Source organism: Vitis vinifera, chromosome 5, assembly GCF_030704535.1.
Source record: "Vitis vinifera cultivar Pinot Noir 40024 chromosome 5, ASM3070453v1".
In the NCBI taxonomy this organism is placed as follows: domain Eukaryota; kingdom Viridiplantae; phylum Streptophyta; class Magnoliopsida; order Vitales; family Vitaceae; genus Vitis; species Vitis vinifera.
In genome coordinates, this window is record NC_081809.1 from 19,802,294 (window position 1) to 19,820,331 (window position 18,038).

Below are 18,038 nucleotides of genomic sequence, written 5' to 3' on the forward strand. Positions count from 1 at the left end.
CCCTAAATGAGTTATATCTCAATTAAAAATGCTTAACCTCAACTTATACATATTTGTACTCATAATTATATTGAACACAAAGTTGACATAATTGTCTGAGCTATGAGCTACGAATAGTGTTGTATTAATAACAATCTTCCATAACCACTCATGCCAATCCATTTAGGTTTGACCGCTTTCCTAACATATTCTATTGGATTGTATCAATAATCATGATCTATCCTTGGGTTACATGTTAAAGTAGTGATATCTTACCCTTACTTCATGACATAGACCTAGGTTTAAGGGTATAAAATAGACTTTATAGTAGTTTATAATATTAACTCTTCCTTATAATATGCGGTCATATATAATTATATTTGTGTAAATATTATTTAAGAGTATCAATTGATAGGTAGGTGAATCAATTGATTGGACATCCAAGAGTTTTATGTTTAGAAGACTAAAATTATAAATGGGGAGTTAGAAAATTTCATTTTTATGAATATGGTGTTACAACTTTTGTAACCCTATTATTATGAAATTTAATTTGTACATAATGTTTATGAGTAATGGAGGAAAATAGAAAAATATAACCTATGTAATTATAACTCACCATTACCCATTAATTTGTAGATAATGGTTGTACATAATGAATATAATTCCCCTGTAGTCTTTGGTAGGAAGACTAAGAGATTGTTATTATATAAATGTATTCAAGTTGGTAACCCACCATTACCCATTAATTTGTATATAATGGTTGTACATAATGAATATAACTCCCCTGTAGTCTTTGACGGAAAGACTAAGAGAAATAAATATTTTATATAAAGTTAAGGTCACAAGCCATTATCTCAATGTTATGTCATTTTGTTGTTTTATTTACAACAATATGCACCATATAGTGATCCATCTACCATTTGAGAGTAGTGAGTTGAAGACCTTGACCAAAACAATTCACAAGGTGACTCAAACTCACTTTAGAAGTGTTATTGGTATCATGGATTAAGGTAAGAATATGATCATTATTCTATCATTGTTTTAATACTTATATGTATTATGTTTTATGCATCCAAAAATGATTTTTCAAAATAATTATTTCCACATAAAGTTTAGTTAACAATAAGGGTTCACATAGTGTTGGAATAGGGATTCATCCAACCATTCCCTCTAATAGTTGTAGATAGCACATACAATATTATGTATGTTACGATGGAGCTCCCACTTGTGAGTTTGTCAATTGAAAATTGAAAATCCAAAAACAGGTGTGACTTGGTAAACAACTTTGCAATCATACTGTTGAGAAAATCCCTTACCAACCAATTGAGCTATGTACCACTTAATTGAAATACCAAATACCAAGTATCAGTCTTATACAAAAGAAAAATAAAAAACAACTTCTAAAAGTAGTTGTAGAAGGAGAGGAAGGAACATAAAATAAAAAAACCAAAGTACCAATATCTGCATGAAAACTATATGTATCATCCAAAAAATGATCAATGTGAATAGATTTAGTCTTAGAGACATTATGAGACTCAGCAAGAATAAAAAAGGTATATGCTCCAAAAAGTAGTAGAAGACATAAAACTAAAACCATCAAGAAGAAAACTATTTGTGTCATCCAAATGAATGATTAATGAGAAACAAATTCAGTCTTAGAGACATTATTAGACCTAGTAGGAATGAAAAAGGAATATGCTCAAAGAGGAAGTAGTAGAAGATATAACACTAAAACTATTAAGGAGAGAGAAAGAGAAGAAGAAGAAGAAGAAGAATAAGAAGAAGAAGAAAAATAAGAAGAAGAAGAAGAAGGCATAAAACTATAGAAACAAACACAAAACCATAGAAAAAGGAGAGACAAATCGAAGGAGAGATTAAGAAAGAGAGATAGAAGTAGACATAAAACCATAGAAAAAGGAGAGAAAAATATAATTTGGATTCATATATAACAGACAGATATAGATAGAATTTTGGATTCATATCCAACAAATAGAGACAGACATAATTTGGATTCATATCCAACAAATAAAGACAAATAGAATTTGGATTCATATCCAAACAAATAGGAGATGCAAAATTAGATTGTGTATCCAATCTTTCCAAATGTTCCCAAATCTCCTTGGAAATTTCATACTCCGCTAACTATATATGTATCAAATAATCAATAGAGTTGTTGATCCAAGTGAAAATTTTCGAATTACTTACTTCTCAAACATCTAACTATTTTGTATATTCTTCATTGATCCTTTTCATTCATAGGTTTAAGTAGAGTGTCAATAATTTAACCCTACATCTTTTTGCCCTTAGAAAATTTCTTCATGATCACATCTCCAATATGAATAATTTTTTTTTTCATCCAATCTCTTACTAATAGATTGAAGGGAATCATCTTGTTCACCAACCATGACGAATAAACAACAAATGACCACCAAAAAAAAGAAAGCAGACACGAATCGAAGAAAGTGAATATGAAATCAACTACCAGGATCAAATAAGAAAAGAATGATGTGATCACCCACTATGATATCCCACAGCTAAACATGGCAAAAAAGAATTCTATGATCAAACGAATTTGTGAAAGTAGTATATGAGATTAAATTTTCTTCCATGAGATCACAAATCAAAAGTCCCATTAAAGATCAATTTTTCTCTGATACCATGTTGAAATCCAAAACTAGATTCAAAGAGAAAAAGAGAGACAATAAAATTTAGGATTTTTTTATCATGAATTCTCTTGAAACTAGGTACAATACCATTAGAATTTAGATAGGCTTAATAAAAGAAATTAAAGACTAATTTACCCTTACTTCTAAAAAGAAAGAAAATAATTCTAATATAGTAACTAACTAAATAAGAGATATAGAAATTAAATATATAATTCTAATATAGTAACTAAATATATTAATAACTTTTAACAAAACTATGGGGATATGGTAAAGGCAAAAGAGTATTATGAAGCTAGCAGTACGAGGGTGGTGGAATGGAATTGGAAAAAGAATAGTTTTCTTTTCTTTCCAACTCCCTTCATACCATTGGTATCATTTCACTCCCTCTACTTCATTTCTCCCATTGAATCACATCTTTATTTTAGATTATTATTTATTTATTCACATTATTATTATTTTTTTTTGACAATCCATGCTTAAGGGATTAATCAGAGTAATAAACCTGATTTATTGATTTGGTTAATTTATTTGATTTAGTACTACCATGTCATACTAACTACACACATCTTATATTTTATATGCAGTAGTCCCTAAATAAATGAAACACAATTAAGGTGAATGCCTTAGTACTAGCATCTTTTTATTTCAGTCAATGGTGAAAATTAAGTTATTTATAGAAATGGTTAATCAACAATGAACATTGCGTTAATACTAGCTTAATTAATAATGAACATTGCTTAATAATCTATGTTCTACAACTTGTTTATGGGTACCTATTTTTGTGAAATAGTTTGGTTTATTTATTTTTAATTAATTTAATTATTTTTATATTTGAATTTTAGCAATTTATTTATATCATCAATAAAAAAACAAAATCTTTTTTTTTCTTTTAGTAGATGATGATATATTTGATATTGTTTTATTACTTTCAATAATTTATATATAAAAAATACAATTAGATAGACAAATCAATTAATAACCAATTTGGATCACAAAAAGAAATAATACAAATTATAAAAAGTTGAGATTTTTTAACCGTTAAAATTCAATTCAAATCCACCATCCTTAGTGCAATTAGGATAGCTTGAAGGTCAATTATTCAAATCAGTCATGCTTGAGATTCTAGAAAATGTAAATTTTATTTTCAACTATATAAGGTTTTAAATTCTGAAGGTAAGGTATGTTAAATAATATATGTAAAAATTTTAATAAAAAATTAACTTAGTACTAGTAATAATCAAGATTTTGATAGAAATAAAATTCACTCTGTTATAAACTGCTTTTTGAGCTTCAATGTAAGAGCTTTAACATCAAAGGTTAAAAGACTAGCATATGAGTTGAAAACATTGGAAACTAAGTAGGTTTTAGGTTATCATCTTTAAATCTAAGAACTTTGAAAGACTCAATGTTTGGTGTCATGTGGGAAAAGCAAGTAAATGCACAACTATTAATAAAACATGATCATAAAACTTAAAAAAACATGGAGCATTAAAGTAAGATAATTCATGATTTTAACCTAGAGACTTGAAATGCTATAACTACACTTAGGTATGCTTAAAGCCCTATAAAGCAAGCACTATGGTGCAATCCACTCCGGCTGAACCTAGGTGACTAGAGGGATATAAGACCCTAGTGTAAAGGAACTAGTATCATGAGAATATACTAAATCAGAATATAATCTAACACAAGTTAAAGTTCTTATTTGATCATATAGGACGTAGGTACTCTATACCTATGGCAACATCAAGTATGTTCCTTGTTTAGTTACCATGATTAGAGTTAGCAGGAGGGCTCATGATTAGAGTTGGCAGGAGAGCTTCTTTGAGAATAGGTAAACATAAGAATCTCATGAAAAATGAGTCACCGTATATTTTGCCTTATATAAACAGTTTTAAATGATCACTCATGCTTGGCATTGTAGTAAGATATTATGCTTGATCACCTAGAATGGATACTGAACACTAATTATTAAGATACTATGCATAATCACAAAACAAATGCCATACATGATAATTTAAATACCACACATAATTACCGAAGATAGGAACTATGCATGACTAGTTTCATGTTATGAATGACCATATAAAATAGATGTACCATATATGACCATTTATATAAGATATTGTACATAGCTCTCCTAATTAGATACTACACATGATTCTTTGGATTGGCTATTGCAAATGACATCAAAACAAGATATTACACATGTTCTCAATGATTAAATACTACATAATCCTTCATAATAGATTATGTGTTTTGTAGTGCACCACTATTATTGACTGTTTTGTCATATCCTATTTCTAAAATTAATTTGCCTAGAATTTGTTCGTTTTGATTTGTCGTGTTCTTGAAACTTTAAATGCTTAGGGTCTATTTGGAAATGTTTTAAAAAATTGTTATCAAAACATTGTTTTTGAGAATTACTTTTAAGTTTTCTAATATTTAATTTTTGGAATACAAGTTTGTTTGAGAAATTAAAATATTTTCAACTTATTTTCTATATTTTCAAATATTTTTAAAAATAAATTTTATATATTGTGTTTAGTTTTCAATTATTCTTTTATATATATATATATTTAAAACATCCCTTAGAGAAGAAATGAAAACAACTAAAATATGTTCTTAAAACAACATTGTAGTGTCTGTTTTTAAGAGTAGTAAACTAATTTTTTTGGTTTTTGATTATCAAACATGTTTTTAATTTGTTTGTTCTTAAAAACATCAAACTGCTTTTTTTAGAACAGTTAACAAATTGGCCCTTAGGGTTTGAATCTCCTTTAATTTATTGTATTCACCTTTGTTTTAACAATGCTTTAAATCTGGCATTGAGAAAGAAAAAGAGAGTTTTTCATGAAGAACAAGATAATATGGCTTGAATACCACATGTTTGATAAAATGTCTCAAGGGGTTTTGCCAAATCTTTCAATTGGATTCGCCATAATGGTGATTCATTTGGGTTTTTCAATAAGTTATGCCAAATAGTGACCATCAAGGGTACCTCTCTCCTAGTAAGTCATCTTTTTGTGTTTACTAACTCAACCTTTATTTAGTTTTCTTTTGTTTATAAATAAATCTTTATATCATCAATTTTCTCCATCACTATTGTATTTCCAAATTTTGCTATCTTCCTATTAGATACCTTTGATTCTTAGAGTGAGTCCTTGTAGTTGAACACTCGACTCATAGGGTTAAATTATTATTTGCAACCGACACCACACAATATCAAGGTTCAAGCAATAGGAGCCCTCTTTTATTGTCTTAATTTTATCAAGTAGAATTTGGTTTTTAGAAAATTCGAGGGAAAATATGAGGAAAAGAATATAAGGAGGAAAAGTGAAAGAAAAGAAAAAAAAAAAAAGGATTTAAAATCAATAAATAATTTGTATATGCTCTTAATTTCAAACTCATTTCACGTATTCTCCTTTATTATTTAGAGATTAAATAATTTTAAAATATATAAAATTTTAACTAATTTTAATTATATTTAATTTTCTTTCATATTTTTCATGATACCAAACATGCTTAGTATTTTTTTCCTTTCCTTAATACTTTTCCAAAATCAAACATAGGCTAAATTTTTTTTGTGGTTTCTACTCATAATATACCTTTTGTTCAATGTTCACTTTTCTGGATTCGTTCCTTAGTTTTGTATCCTTTCCTATGCCATGAGTTTTGATGCTATATGTAGGAACCTTTAGTTGTCGCAGTCATTTGACGGTTGATTCCCAAGGAAATGGTAACTCTGAATCAACCAGTCTGTATATTCCTCCAGCATATCATAATGCGAACTTAATTTTTAAGATTATAGACTGGGTTTAGATTCCAGATTCATTATCCATATCTTCTCAAAATACCTGTTACAACATTGACTTAATTACAGAGGCCCATCCCTTGTGTGCTGAATATATTGCTACGTTGACAATGTCAAAGAGACTAGGGTTGAGGTAGTAATCCAGATGGCTTATAATTCAATATAAGATATAGAGAGAATTTCAAACCTGGGTCTATTTCTCTGAAACTCCGTTATTGAAACAAGGTTCAGTGGAATATATTTGGGATGAACATGAATGTTTTCTCTTGAAAACTTTGTCCAGCTCAATACATTGTAGAGCAGTCTCCTCTGCTAGTAGAAAATCAAATGACAACTTCATATTACCACAGGTCCTGTATTTCTACAAAACCACCTCCATTGTCCTATTAGTTTTGCATTCTAACCCTAAATGCTAAGTCTTGATTCATGGATTTTTCTCCCATTCATGCATCATAGATCAGCAGAGAGATTTGAATTCATTGTTGGTCCTTTAGAGTACGGTCATAGGCTCTTGCTTTGGTTAACTTTTATACTTTTCTGCTCAATCATTATTATATGTTCTCTAAAAGAACTTAGAAATCAGACCTGATATTATATGCAAGAAATCTCAGCACAAGCCTAGAACAGTTTGGCCTTAGAAAAAGGTCGGATATAAAATCAGAAATTTAGTTATAGCTGTCATACACTTGCCCTGGCAATGGATAATGAGTACTGTGGGATTCTCCAGTGTAACAAAATAATCACAGAAGAGTGTATATGAAGTTCATAGAAAGAGGAAGCCTTATGGATTACCGGTTTGGCCTAATAGAATCTATGAACTAACAATATGAATGAATGAATGAATGAATTCTAGATGCGTAAATAAGCCATTACACCGATAACAATAATATTACCTTACAATACTAGTACCTTCTAGATTTGAAATACACGTTGTCAACCCTGTGAGCAGTATTGGATGAATTATGGCCTCAGGAGGATCGTTTTGTCATGGTTGTAAGGGTGAGCCAGATCAACATGAAAATAAATGCCTGGAGATGTGGAGGAGCTGTATGATATCTAGAGACACAATTGTAACAGCACCAACTTTGGGCTGGTACAGAAGCAGCATGCTACTACTAAACCTAAGCCATATATGAATAATGGACACCTCATAGAACATAAAACATTCAATTACGGTAAGTATACATAATATGACTAACAAAATGATTGAAAATGTGTATACATAGAATAACCTCCAATTGCCAAAAAAATATTTGAACTACAGTTTAAAATGAAAGAAAATAACTATTGAGTGGCCAACGTACACCTATGACATAGAACCATAAGGAAAACACAAACCAGAAAAAGAAATATAGATGAGATGTCTAATAGCTAGGACAAGTAAGATCCCAGGGACTGGGAATACCATAGCAGGTCCCATAATGATGAGATGGAATCATAAGTAGTCAGAAAAGGATGGAATCAAAGAGGAATCTGGATAACTGAGGCTGGTAGGCATGTAATAAATAAGCTGAGAAATTATTACAAATAAGGCAGGGAGTTGCATTCTTAGCTAGGATTTATATTTCTACTCAAGAGGTTTAGGAACGTCAAGAGATTGCTGCAGTAGTGACCCCTAGTAATTCTTTGCGCAAGATTTGAACTTCATACTAGACATAAGTTATCTACTACAGAATTCAATCTTGTTTGGAGTGTTTTGGTACAAAATTAAACTTGTTGTAGAACTTTCTTTAATTAAAAACAAAGAAAGCTTTGATCAGTGGATGCATGCATACTTATTGCTTCCATATGGTTTTGTAATAAAGTACTATTAGTAACAACTTGGACTCCGTTGATCATAATTTCCTAAAATCATGACAATTTTTATCAAAAGAGTTGTTTTCAAGTGCTAGAAAGTCTAAAAATATTCCTACAATCATTGCCAAACAAGCTCTTAATCCACTTCCAAAGGGATGAAAAATTCCCATGCTTCCTCAAACTAAGAAACTACCAAGGAAGGAAAGCATGCATTAAATAGGAACTTAGATTTCAAAGGGAAAAAATGAACTAAGAGAGTACTAAAAAGAGAAAGTTAAATTATACTCAAAGGTGAGACAAATACTTTGATGGTGCATTAACATGTTAATCTCTTGTACAATTAAAAGGCAACTTCTGCCCGAGGCCTTCTAGCTAGTTTATTAAAAATTACACAATGTGAGAGAAATGTGCAATTAACATCTCAGAAATGCTGCTCAATCTACTAATGAACCCCAAGCACCAAATCAGACTAGACTAATGACTCTAAAATATTTGGAAAAGCACTCTACAAAAGAAGAAAGCATAATGTGAAACATATGTCTAATTAACATAAGAGAAATGATGCTCAGTCTACAGGTTGACCCTAGCGACAATATCATAAACTCTGGTTGACTGATTGAACCTAGCGCCAAACTAGTCTAATGCCCATAAGGTATTTGAAGAGCACTGTATATTCAAAGCAAAGTAAATGAAGGAAAGGCCAAACACAATCACAAAAGAGGCTAGGACCGAGATACATCCAATGTATATACATATTTGAAGTAATAAAAGCTCATACTTGGTGTCCCAGCGCAAGCTTTCTCAGCTGTTTCAACTTGAGCCTTAAGTTCTTCAGGAAACTGGTACTAAAAGCTCCTACTTGGTGTCCCAGTGCAGAGCCTTCTCAGCGGTTTCAACTTGTGCCTTAAGTTGTTTTAGGAAACTGGTTCGCTGGGCAAGAAGGGCTTCCTTCTGTTTCTCAGAGGCCTCAGATTGAATTCGCTGGTAGCGCTCCCTCTCTTCTGCCAAGACTCGGCGGGTTGCTTCAAGTTCAGCCTCAACAGCACTCAATTTCTGGGTGGTCAAGCTTGATTGCCTGACTGCCTCAGCTATTTCAGCCCGGGCTTTGGCTGCAGTCTCTCTAGCCCATTTCTCAGCACATATCCGTGCTTGTCGCTCATCCTTCAGTTCTTTGAAATTGTTTTGCTGAGAAAGAAGGGATTCCTTCAGTTTCTCAGATGCCTCGGATTGAATTCTCTTGCTGTGCTTCCTCTCTTCAGCCAGAGCTTGGCATGTTGATTCCAGTTCGGCCTCAGCAGCGCTTAATAACTTGGTAGCCAGGATTGCCTGCTTGACTGCTTCAGCTCTTTCCTCCCGAGCTTTGGCTGCAGCCTCCCTAGCAGAAGTCTCAGCAAGTGCCCGTGCTTGTCTCTCATCTTCCAGTTCTTGGAAACTTATTTTCTGGGCAAGAAGTACTTCCTTTTGTTTCCCAGAGGCCTCAGATTGAATCCGTTGGCAGTGTTCCCTCTGTTCAACAAGGGCTAGGCGAGTTGCTTCTAGTTCAGCCTCAGCAGCACTCAATTTCTGGGTAGCGAGGATTGATTTCTTGACTGCCTCATTTACTTCATCCCGAGCTTTGGATGCAGCCTCCCTCGCAGATGCCTCAGCACATGCCCGTGCTTGTCTCTCATCTTCCAGTTCTTTGAAAATCGTTTTCTGGGCAAGAAGAGCTTCCTCTTGTTTCTCAGAGGCCTGAGATTGAATTCGTTTGCATCGTTCCCTTTCTTCATCCAGGGCTTGGCGGCTTGCTTCTAATTTAACCTCAGTATCACTCAACTTCTGTGTACTCCGCCTTGCATGTTCCATAGCCTGAGCTATTTCCTCCTGTGCTTTGGCTGCAGCCTCCCTGGCGGAAGCCTCAGCTCGTGCCAGTTCTTGGAAACTTGTTTGCTGAGCAAGAAGAGCTTCCCTCTGTTTCTCAGAGGCCTCAGATTTAATTTGCTCACAGCGTTCTCTCTCTTCAGCCAGGGCTCGGTGGGTTGCTTCTAGTTTAGTCTCGGCAGCGCTTAATTTCTGGACAGAGATGCTGGCTTGCTTGATTGCCTCAGCTACTTCGTCCTGGGCTTTGGCTGCAACCTCCCGTGCGTACACCTCAGCATGTGCCCGTGCTTGTCTCTCTTTATCCAGTTCTTGTAAACTTGTTTTCTGGGAAAGAACAGCTTCCTCCTGTCTCTCAGATGCCTCAGATTGAATTCTCTTGCATCTTTCCCTCTCTCCTTCCAGTGATCTACGGGTTGCTTCCAATTCCGCCTCAGTAGAAATTAATTTCTGGGCAGCCAGGCTTGCCTGCTGTAGTGTGTCAGCCATGTTCTGCTGTCCATTTGCTGCAACCTTCCTCACTAAAGCCTCAGCACGAGCCCGTGCTTGTCTTTCATCATTCACTTCTTGCTTGAGCTTCGTAACTTCAATCTCCATTTGGTAAAGAAGGCGTCTAATCTCCGTAATGCATCCCTTAAGCTGGAACCAAAATATAAGTTAATGACTGAGAGTTAGAACATATGCAGTACGACAGTAGAGCAAAAATTGATGCTTACAACTTTCTCCACTTCTCTTGTGGGTAGGGAGGCAAAAGATAGAGAGCCCGTTAGGATGGCCCGTACAGTGAAATATATTTCAGAAGAAGGTAGTCTGTGTTCCTGCTCCTCCTGATGGCATTGAGGGCCTGAAGATTGGCCAGCTTCCAAGTGAGGTTGCCGTGGAATCCTCTTATCACCTGGCATAGCATCAGGAGGTTCAGGCATGATGGCCTGGTCAGATCTTTGGAACTGCAGTAGGGGTTTCTTAGACAGGGGCTCTGAAGTGGGCTTTGTGGCTCCAATCTGAAACCTCTTTTTTCCCATCCTAACAGAAAGGACAGCCAACTATGGATCTATTTTGGGCTTGGCAGATGGATGTTTTCGTTGACAAATTAAGATTTCAATGTCTCGGAAATGGATGTTTTTGGTCATCAACAATTTCAATGGCAGAGAGGATTAATTGCCATCAGATCCGTTAGCATGATGGAGAAAATGAAGTAGGAATAACATAGAGAGAGTGAGGAAGATGAAACGGCTATAACCTTTAGCAATTAAAGAATCTTTATCAGACTCACTCTTCTCGAGTAAAACTTTATTATATGTGACCTTTGAACTTTTGTTGTATCTGGGCTCACTGAATTGCAGTAATGATCTTGATATAATTTAAACAAGACAACTAATGAAAGAATATTTTAGTCTTTTCTTTATTTCTTCCTTAGTCCACTCTCGTATATGCTCTACTCTCATTCCTGCTATGTGGGGTTCTGTGATGTTGGAATTCATGTCAGACATTCATCCGATCTCTGATTAACTATATATAATTGACTTTAAACTAAGTGCAGATCTTTCAACTTTCTATTTTCATTATAATACTTTTCTTAGCAATTTTTGTTATTACTTGAGCTTTATGAACTTATACAATATTTGAGTGAATCCACTTCCTTCTTCAAACACCAAAAATAAGGGAAACTAAATCAAGGAATGAAAACTCAACCACATTTATACATTATGAGAAGAGGGTCTTATCTCTATTTCAACTCTATTCCTAGTTTTTTGAAATTTCCTTTAAATATGTTGAACTAATTAAGTATAAATGCATAATCGGATAACTAAAGGAAGTTGAGTGCAATATGTTTCCATTTTGTTCCTGTTGTTTTAACTTAGAAATTAAGTGGTGTTAGGTGAATAGAAATTTATCTAAAAATTAAATATGGTACAAAACAAGAGCTCATACCAGTGATACTCACCCTTATTCACATAAACATCATCATTTACTTTAGCAGAGAATTCATTATCTCAACTATTAGCAATGTGGTCAAAGAAAACCTTGGATTTCTAAGGAAGCTCTTCAAGTTCCTCTAAATAGTTATCCTATTAAAAAAAAGTGCAAATTATTAAATAATTGAATACATCTTCTTTAGATTTCAACTCTGAATCTTCGTTTCCCCAAGTGTCGTTACACTAATCTAACCTAAAATGTTAAAAAATGATTTGTTTCTATTCTCAATTCAATGACACTCATACATACCTTTTATAAGGCAAAACATATATTAGTATAATTCAAAAATCTACTTCAAACTCAAATATCATATTGATTTCAATTTAATAAGTGAAACAAGAAAAGTGTTTGTCCTTTAGAGTAGCAAAGAATTTGTAACAAATTTGGAATGTTTAAACTATAGCATTTTTGAACACATTGGATGCACGTGCCATGAGTGGTTTGTGGAAAGACTCAAGCTTTTTCAGTTGACTGGTTTAAGAGAACTCTACTGTTATCTACATATAAGAAAGGAATTAGAGAATATATATATATAAGGAGCACAAGAAGTTAACAAAAATGGGAGAATAAATAGGAATTGGATTCATCGATATCAAATTTTGTTGCATTAGTGTTCATATATTTACATCATAATTTGACCCTAACATAGTTCATGCCCTCAATTTACACAAAATAATTCGCTTTTCAAACATTTCTTATGATTAACGCTCATATTTTCTTTATAGAATACAAAATGGTTATGTTATGGGATGGGCATTGCTAATTAGTTAAGTTCCTATTGAAACAATTGTCAAGTTTGTCTTAATACGAAATCTTAATTCATTGAATGACTAACAAATAAGGTCCTTACGAGCAAAGAAAATAGAGAAATGAGGTTCTTATTTCCTCAACTAATTTGTGGTTATGATATCTAAAACATTGCATCAAGGCTTGGTATTAGCACAACCCATTCTTACCTGCTTTTCCATTTTATTTTTTTTGGTCTTTTGCTTTTGTGTCATATGATGACAATGAAGTTTGCATTTCATTTGCTTACAACAAAACTTTATTATATTTCACTTCGCTAAAAATCATCTTTATAAAAATTCGAAGATCTTTAAACCCTAATGATTATTAAACTCTTTAATAAAAGTTAACTAAGTAGTGTTAAATATTTGAAACTTATTAATTAAATATTTGCTTTAGTGAATAATTTCAATAAAGAGTTTAGTAAAATATTTGAGAAATTCTCTATGTCAATAAATTAGATTAGACAATTGATTAAAATTAAAAGTTATTTCTCAATATAAGAAGGATATACAGTGTTAGAATCCTTTCTCAAATTAATACGACATGGGGAATCCCTGGGTTGCTTAAAACCCACACATTGTTTGACTAGTTTTGAAACCCTAAAGGGGTAATAATAATAGGTCTCCAAAAGTAAAATTAAAAATTCTTTCCAAATATGAGAAGGACAAAGCTAGAATCAATTTCCAAAGTAATATGGCATGGTGGGTCCCCCAAAACCCTTACATGCCCTAACTAGTTGTAAACCCTAGACTAGTAAATATAAAAGGCCTCCAAAAGTCCTTTGATGTTGTGGATGATACATAAAATGTGGCTGCTTGAGGAATGTGAAGATGAAGATGGAGAAGAAAATGAAAAATCAAAAGAGATAATCGAGATTGAATCAATGATTTAGCAAAGTTATGATCAATTATATAAATTGCATATAGTTTATGTCTAGTTTTATAAGAATTTCTTATATTTTATATATGATTTTATAAGAAAAAACCCAGATCTTGCTTGTCTTATACTTAATACAATTTTCTATCATTTGGATTTCTATAGACTTGTTAACAAGGAATGGTTGGCTATTATGATTCTTATTCAATATATAATAAAAATTTCCTGGGAGAAATTAATTAATACATTATTACATGACATAAAAGAGTTTTGAAATGATTGTAATATCCACAATCAAATTCTTATAGAGATGGGTTTTCTTTTACCTAGGCCTTTTCCCCTTTGATTGGATATTCATTTTTAATTGGTGGTCAAAACATCATCTAAGGAAGATGCATAGTTCTAGTATTCCTCCAATATTTTAGTTGTATGTGATTTTGGATACTATTCATCATATAGGCACTATGAATTGTTATGAAATTCTACTTTTCTTTTTGGTTATTTTGCATCATATAGGCACACAAAATAATTCTATCTTTATATAAGTGTGTTCAGTATTATGATAGGATGCTGTTCATTATAAATTTCACAAAGAAAACAAATGTTATCCAAAAAAAAAAAAAAAAAAGTTAACGAACCAATGCAAATCTAGGTAAAAGGTTGAATTTATGGAAAAACCACAACTCGCTATTATGATTCTATTGATTATTAAACCAAAGTCATCAACCTCCACCATCATCTCCAACTTCAAACCTAACATAGCTTTGTTTTTTCTACTTATAAATTTTGATGACTCCTACATGATTTAGACTTTTGTTATTCTTGTTTGATTTTTTTCTGATTAACCTCTATATGATTTAGACTTTTGTCTTTCTCATTTGATTCCTTTCTCTAAAGATAGTGAATAATTTGAGAACTTATAGATAAAATGGTATCTCCCTAATTACATATGGTGGAGAATATGAGAGCATTCATGGTTGTAATCGGAACATCAGTTTATGAAACATCAAACAATTTACAAAATGCAAAGATTTCTAAATGTTAATAACAAAGGAGATAGACAAACCTTTTTCATTGGTGTAAACCTAGAGTTACATAAAAAAAAGGAATAAATTTATAAGTATATCCCCTTGTATTATATGAACTAAAATAAAAATGAAGAAGAATTCATTTAACCAAGTCAACTATTTGTAATTGTGCTTTGCCATTTAAACAATGTTATGGATGCAAGGTTTTTGGTTAAGTGACTGCTAGCTCCTAACCATGTATGTCAAAGTGAGGTTCAAAAGTTTGGTTGCTCAAGAATAGGTAGTTGGTTTTAGTATTAATACTGTTTAAGTCAAGTAACAAACTTCAAGGAAATGACCTTAGGGATGCAAGATAAATGAAAAGGTGTAAAGAATGAATAAAATTTTTTAGAGACAAACTCTTTCACTTAATTGCTTAATGAACAAGAAAAAAGGTTGATAGATTTTATGAAAAATAAGGAGAAAACAAAGTGAAATTAAATATTGACTTTAAAATATTTAAAAAGAAAACATATCGGAGGGAAGATCCCTTGGATCTCTTTTTCCATAAATTGCCCTCAATTCCATTAGTTTAGTTGAGATTACCTACTAAGTTCTTAGTTATAGAATTTTCAACATAGGCTTATATTAATCGATATCATGCCCTTGAAGCCTCTACTACGTATTTGTTTGTCAAATCATAGGATTATGAGCACAATAGTGGTTATCATAGGTCAAAATGACTCTTACTTGAGATATACCCTTAATGGGTGGTCCCCTAGACTCTAATTTTCAAGTGTCAAAACATAGTGTTCTAATTGAAATTAAAGAGGTTCAACTCATAAGGTGAATATATCATCAACCATCTATGATTTCAAGGGATATTTCATAGGCACAAGGTGGTCCTAAGGACCCCCTTCTTCTCAACCTAAACTACTCAAAAGACATGAAATTCAAACCAAAGTGAAGGATAAAAAGAAGAGAATAGGAAAATAATTATTGAAATCCAAGATTCAACTCTAATATTATATTAAAGTAAAACCTAAGAGTAAGTACATCCAAGTATAGCAAAATGAAATGAGTTTGAAACATTAAAAAACAACTAAAATGTCCACAACATTAGAAAGATTGAAGTTGTAGCAACTAAAATGAGCTTGTAGTTGAAAGACCCTTCTTAAAGGAGAACCCTTTCATTAGCTGCAAAATGACTTTATGTAGATGCTCTAATGTTGTCTTAGGTTGTATAACAAATTGAGGTATTAAAAACCAAGATAAGAGATCTAATAGAGAGTTAAGAAGAGTCTAAAAATGGTAGGCCTATGTAATCCAAAAGCTTGAGCATAAAATGATAGCAACAAGTAGAGAAATGGCACCATGGCATAAGGTGGCAGCATTTGTTTTCTAGATGTTGGCAAAAACAGGTAAGAAATGGCACCAGGTTTTGTGGTGGCGCCATCCTAAGGTCATTTTTTTTTGCAGAACATTTCTCTCCACCTTCAACACATTTATTAGTTTTCATCTATCTTTCCAGATTTTTTTTTTGTGCATGGAAAAATAATGTCCCAATCTTCTAAACATATCCAAGATTGTTCTTCAAAGAATCTAGAATTTTAAAAAATTTACTTGAACACATTTGGATATCTCTAACCCCCTTAAATAGTCTAAATTCATTGATTGGTTAAATAGGATTGTGTCATCGATATCCATGCAATTTTGATACTTTAGCCCTACTCATACACTTCTTTTGCCCCTTAAATGTCTAAAGAGGCTCCTATGACCATCAAAATGGTTGCAAACATCAACAATTAAATGAAAAATATGAGAAAATTAAGCTTAAGATATGATTTTTTTTCCTTATTACCATAAAGTTGTATGAAAGAAATCATTAAGATGGAAAACAAAGAAATAAACATCAATAGAGAAGCTAGAGTCTTAGGTGGAGAATTGTAGTTGCTATATATCATGATCTTTGACCAACTTAACACAATTGTGGGTTCTTCGACCTAGAAAACTTTAGTGATTGAAATATATTGATAGCTTAAAAACATTTTATAGAAATGGAGTCATTGATCATAGATACAATGATATAGCTTATCCATTATTTAAGGCATCCTGCATCAACTCTAAGCTAGTCACTACAATGTAATTAAGCTCATTTAAAGTTTTACTTTTCTTTATTTAAGATGAAGTAGAAATTATTTATTATTGTTTTACATGTGCTAGATGTTGCTAAATTAATAAGTTAACATATTTTCCAACTTTATTAAATGCCTTAATTACATGTTGGATATCCATGTTATCTTCCTTCAATTAATTGAAATTACTTTGATATTCATGCTCCCAGGTTTTAATAAGTTCAATTTCAACAATGGGAGATAGAGGCAAACCTAATGAATCCGTCACTTGTTCTTGGAGGGTTGGACTTCAATTCCATGTCAACCACTATATCCCTACACACTACAAGAAAAGTGAGATATGATCACATAGTTTTAGGAGGGGTCAACAAAATTCATGACCAAAGGATATATATAGCTTTGTAGCCTTTATGTCGCTGCAAAAGGAAGTTCATGCCAATGCAAGCCTATGGTTGTAGGTTAATTGGATGTAACTATAAAACATCGTACAGTTGGGGGAGTAAAATTTTGTCGTTACCATATCCAAATGGACGTGCCCTCCGCCACCATAAATCTAGTATATAAAGTACCCACCACTTTTCTCCTGCTCTATTATCAAACCCATTTTATCTTTCTTGGTGGTGGCTCATGGTGAGGGATTAAGCTTTGAACAAAGGTGTGTTCCCCTAATAAGATTGATTTATTTATTTATTTATTTTTATTTGGGATGAAAAATAACTTTACGAATAGAAATAGTGCAAGGAATATCTGCAATTCTTCCTGAATAGAAATAGTACAAGGAATATTTGTAATTCTTCTTGCATACAGTTCATGCTATCAAATAAGAAGAGTTTTTTCTAAATGTTGCTCCAAATTCTTAATTATCCTTTTTCTGTTTGTTAGGTTGCATTTGGTTGTGTAATTGACACCTTAGAATTGGAAACTGAAACCTTAAGTAAAAATTCTCCGTTCTATTACTTTTTGTACAATTGAAACTTCAAACAAAATCCAATCTTCACTTAACATATATAACCTATAACTATTTTGATTTGTTCATTGTAACTTACATAAAGGTTACATCTTGTAAACATTTTGCCTTTGATTTGGGGAACTTTTCTCCTATCTTAAGAGGTGATATTTTTTGCACAAAGCTTCCTAGTGATGT

At 32.4% G+C, this 18,038-nt stretch overlaps 1 protein-coding gene across 1 annotated transcript; it reads right to left on the reverse strand.

Moving 5' to 3' along the window:
• Positions 1–9,108: 9,108 nt before the first annotated feature.
• On the reverse strand, positions 9,109–11,132 carry LOC104879404 (uncharacterized). The gene is made up of 2 exons (XM_059737098.1): positions 10,827–11,132; positions 9,109–10,749 (listed from the first exon to the last, which is right to left on the reverse strand). Exons 1-2 carry the CDS (start codon positions 11,130–11,132, stop codon positions 9,109–9,111), a joined length of 1,947 nt encoding a protein of 648 aa, XP_059593081.1.
• Between the last annotated feature and the right edge of the window lie 6,906 nt (positions 11,133–18,038).

What these genes read in the sequence shown, in the direction of transcription:
- LOC104879404 (XM_059737098.1), bottom strand. Translation starts at nt 11,132, where the DNA reads ATGGGAAAAAAGAGGTTTCAGATTGGAGCCACAAAGCCCACTTCAGAG. An exon ending in CAAGAGAAGTGGAGAAAGTT is followed by an intron (nt 10,750 to 10,826) that starts GTAAGCATCAAT and finishes TTTTGGTTCCAG; the next exon opens with CTTAAGGGATGCATTACGGA.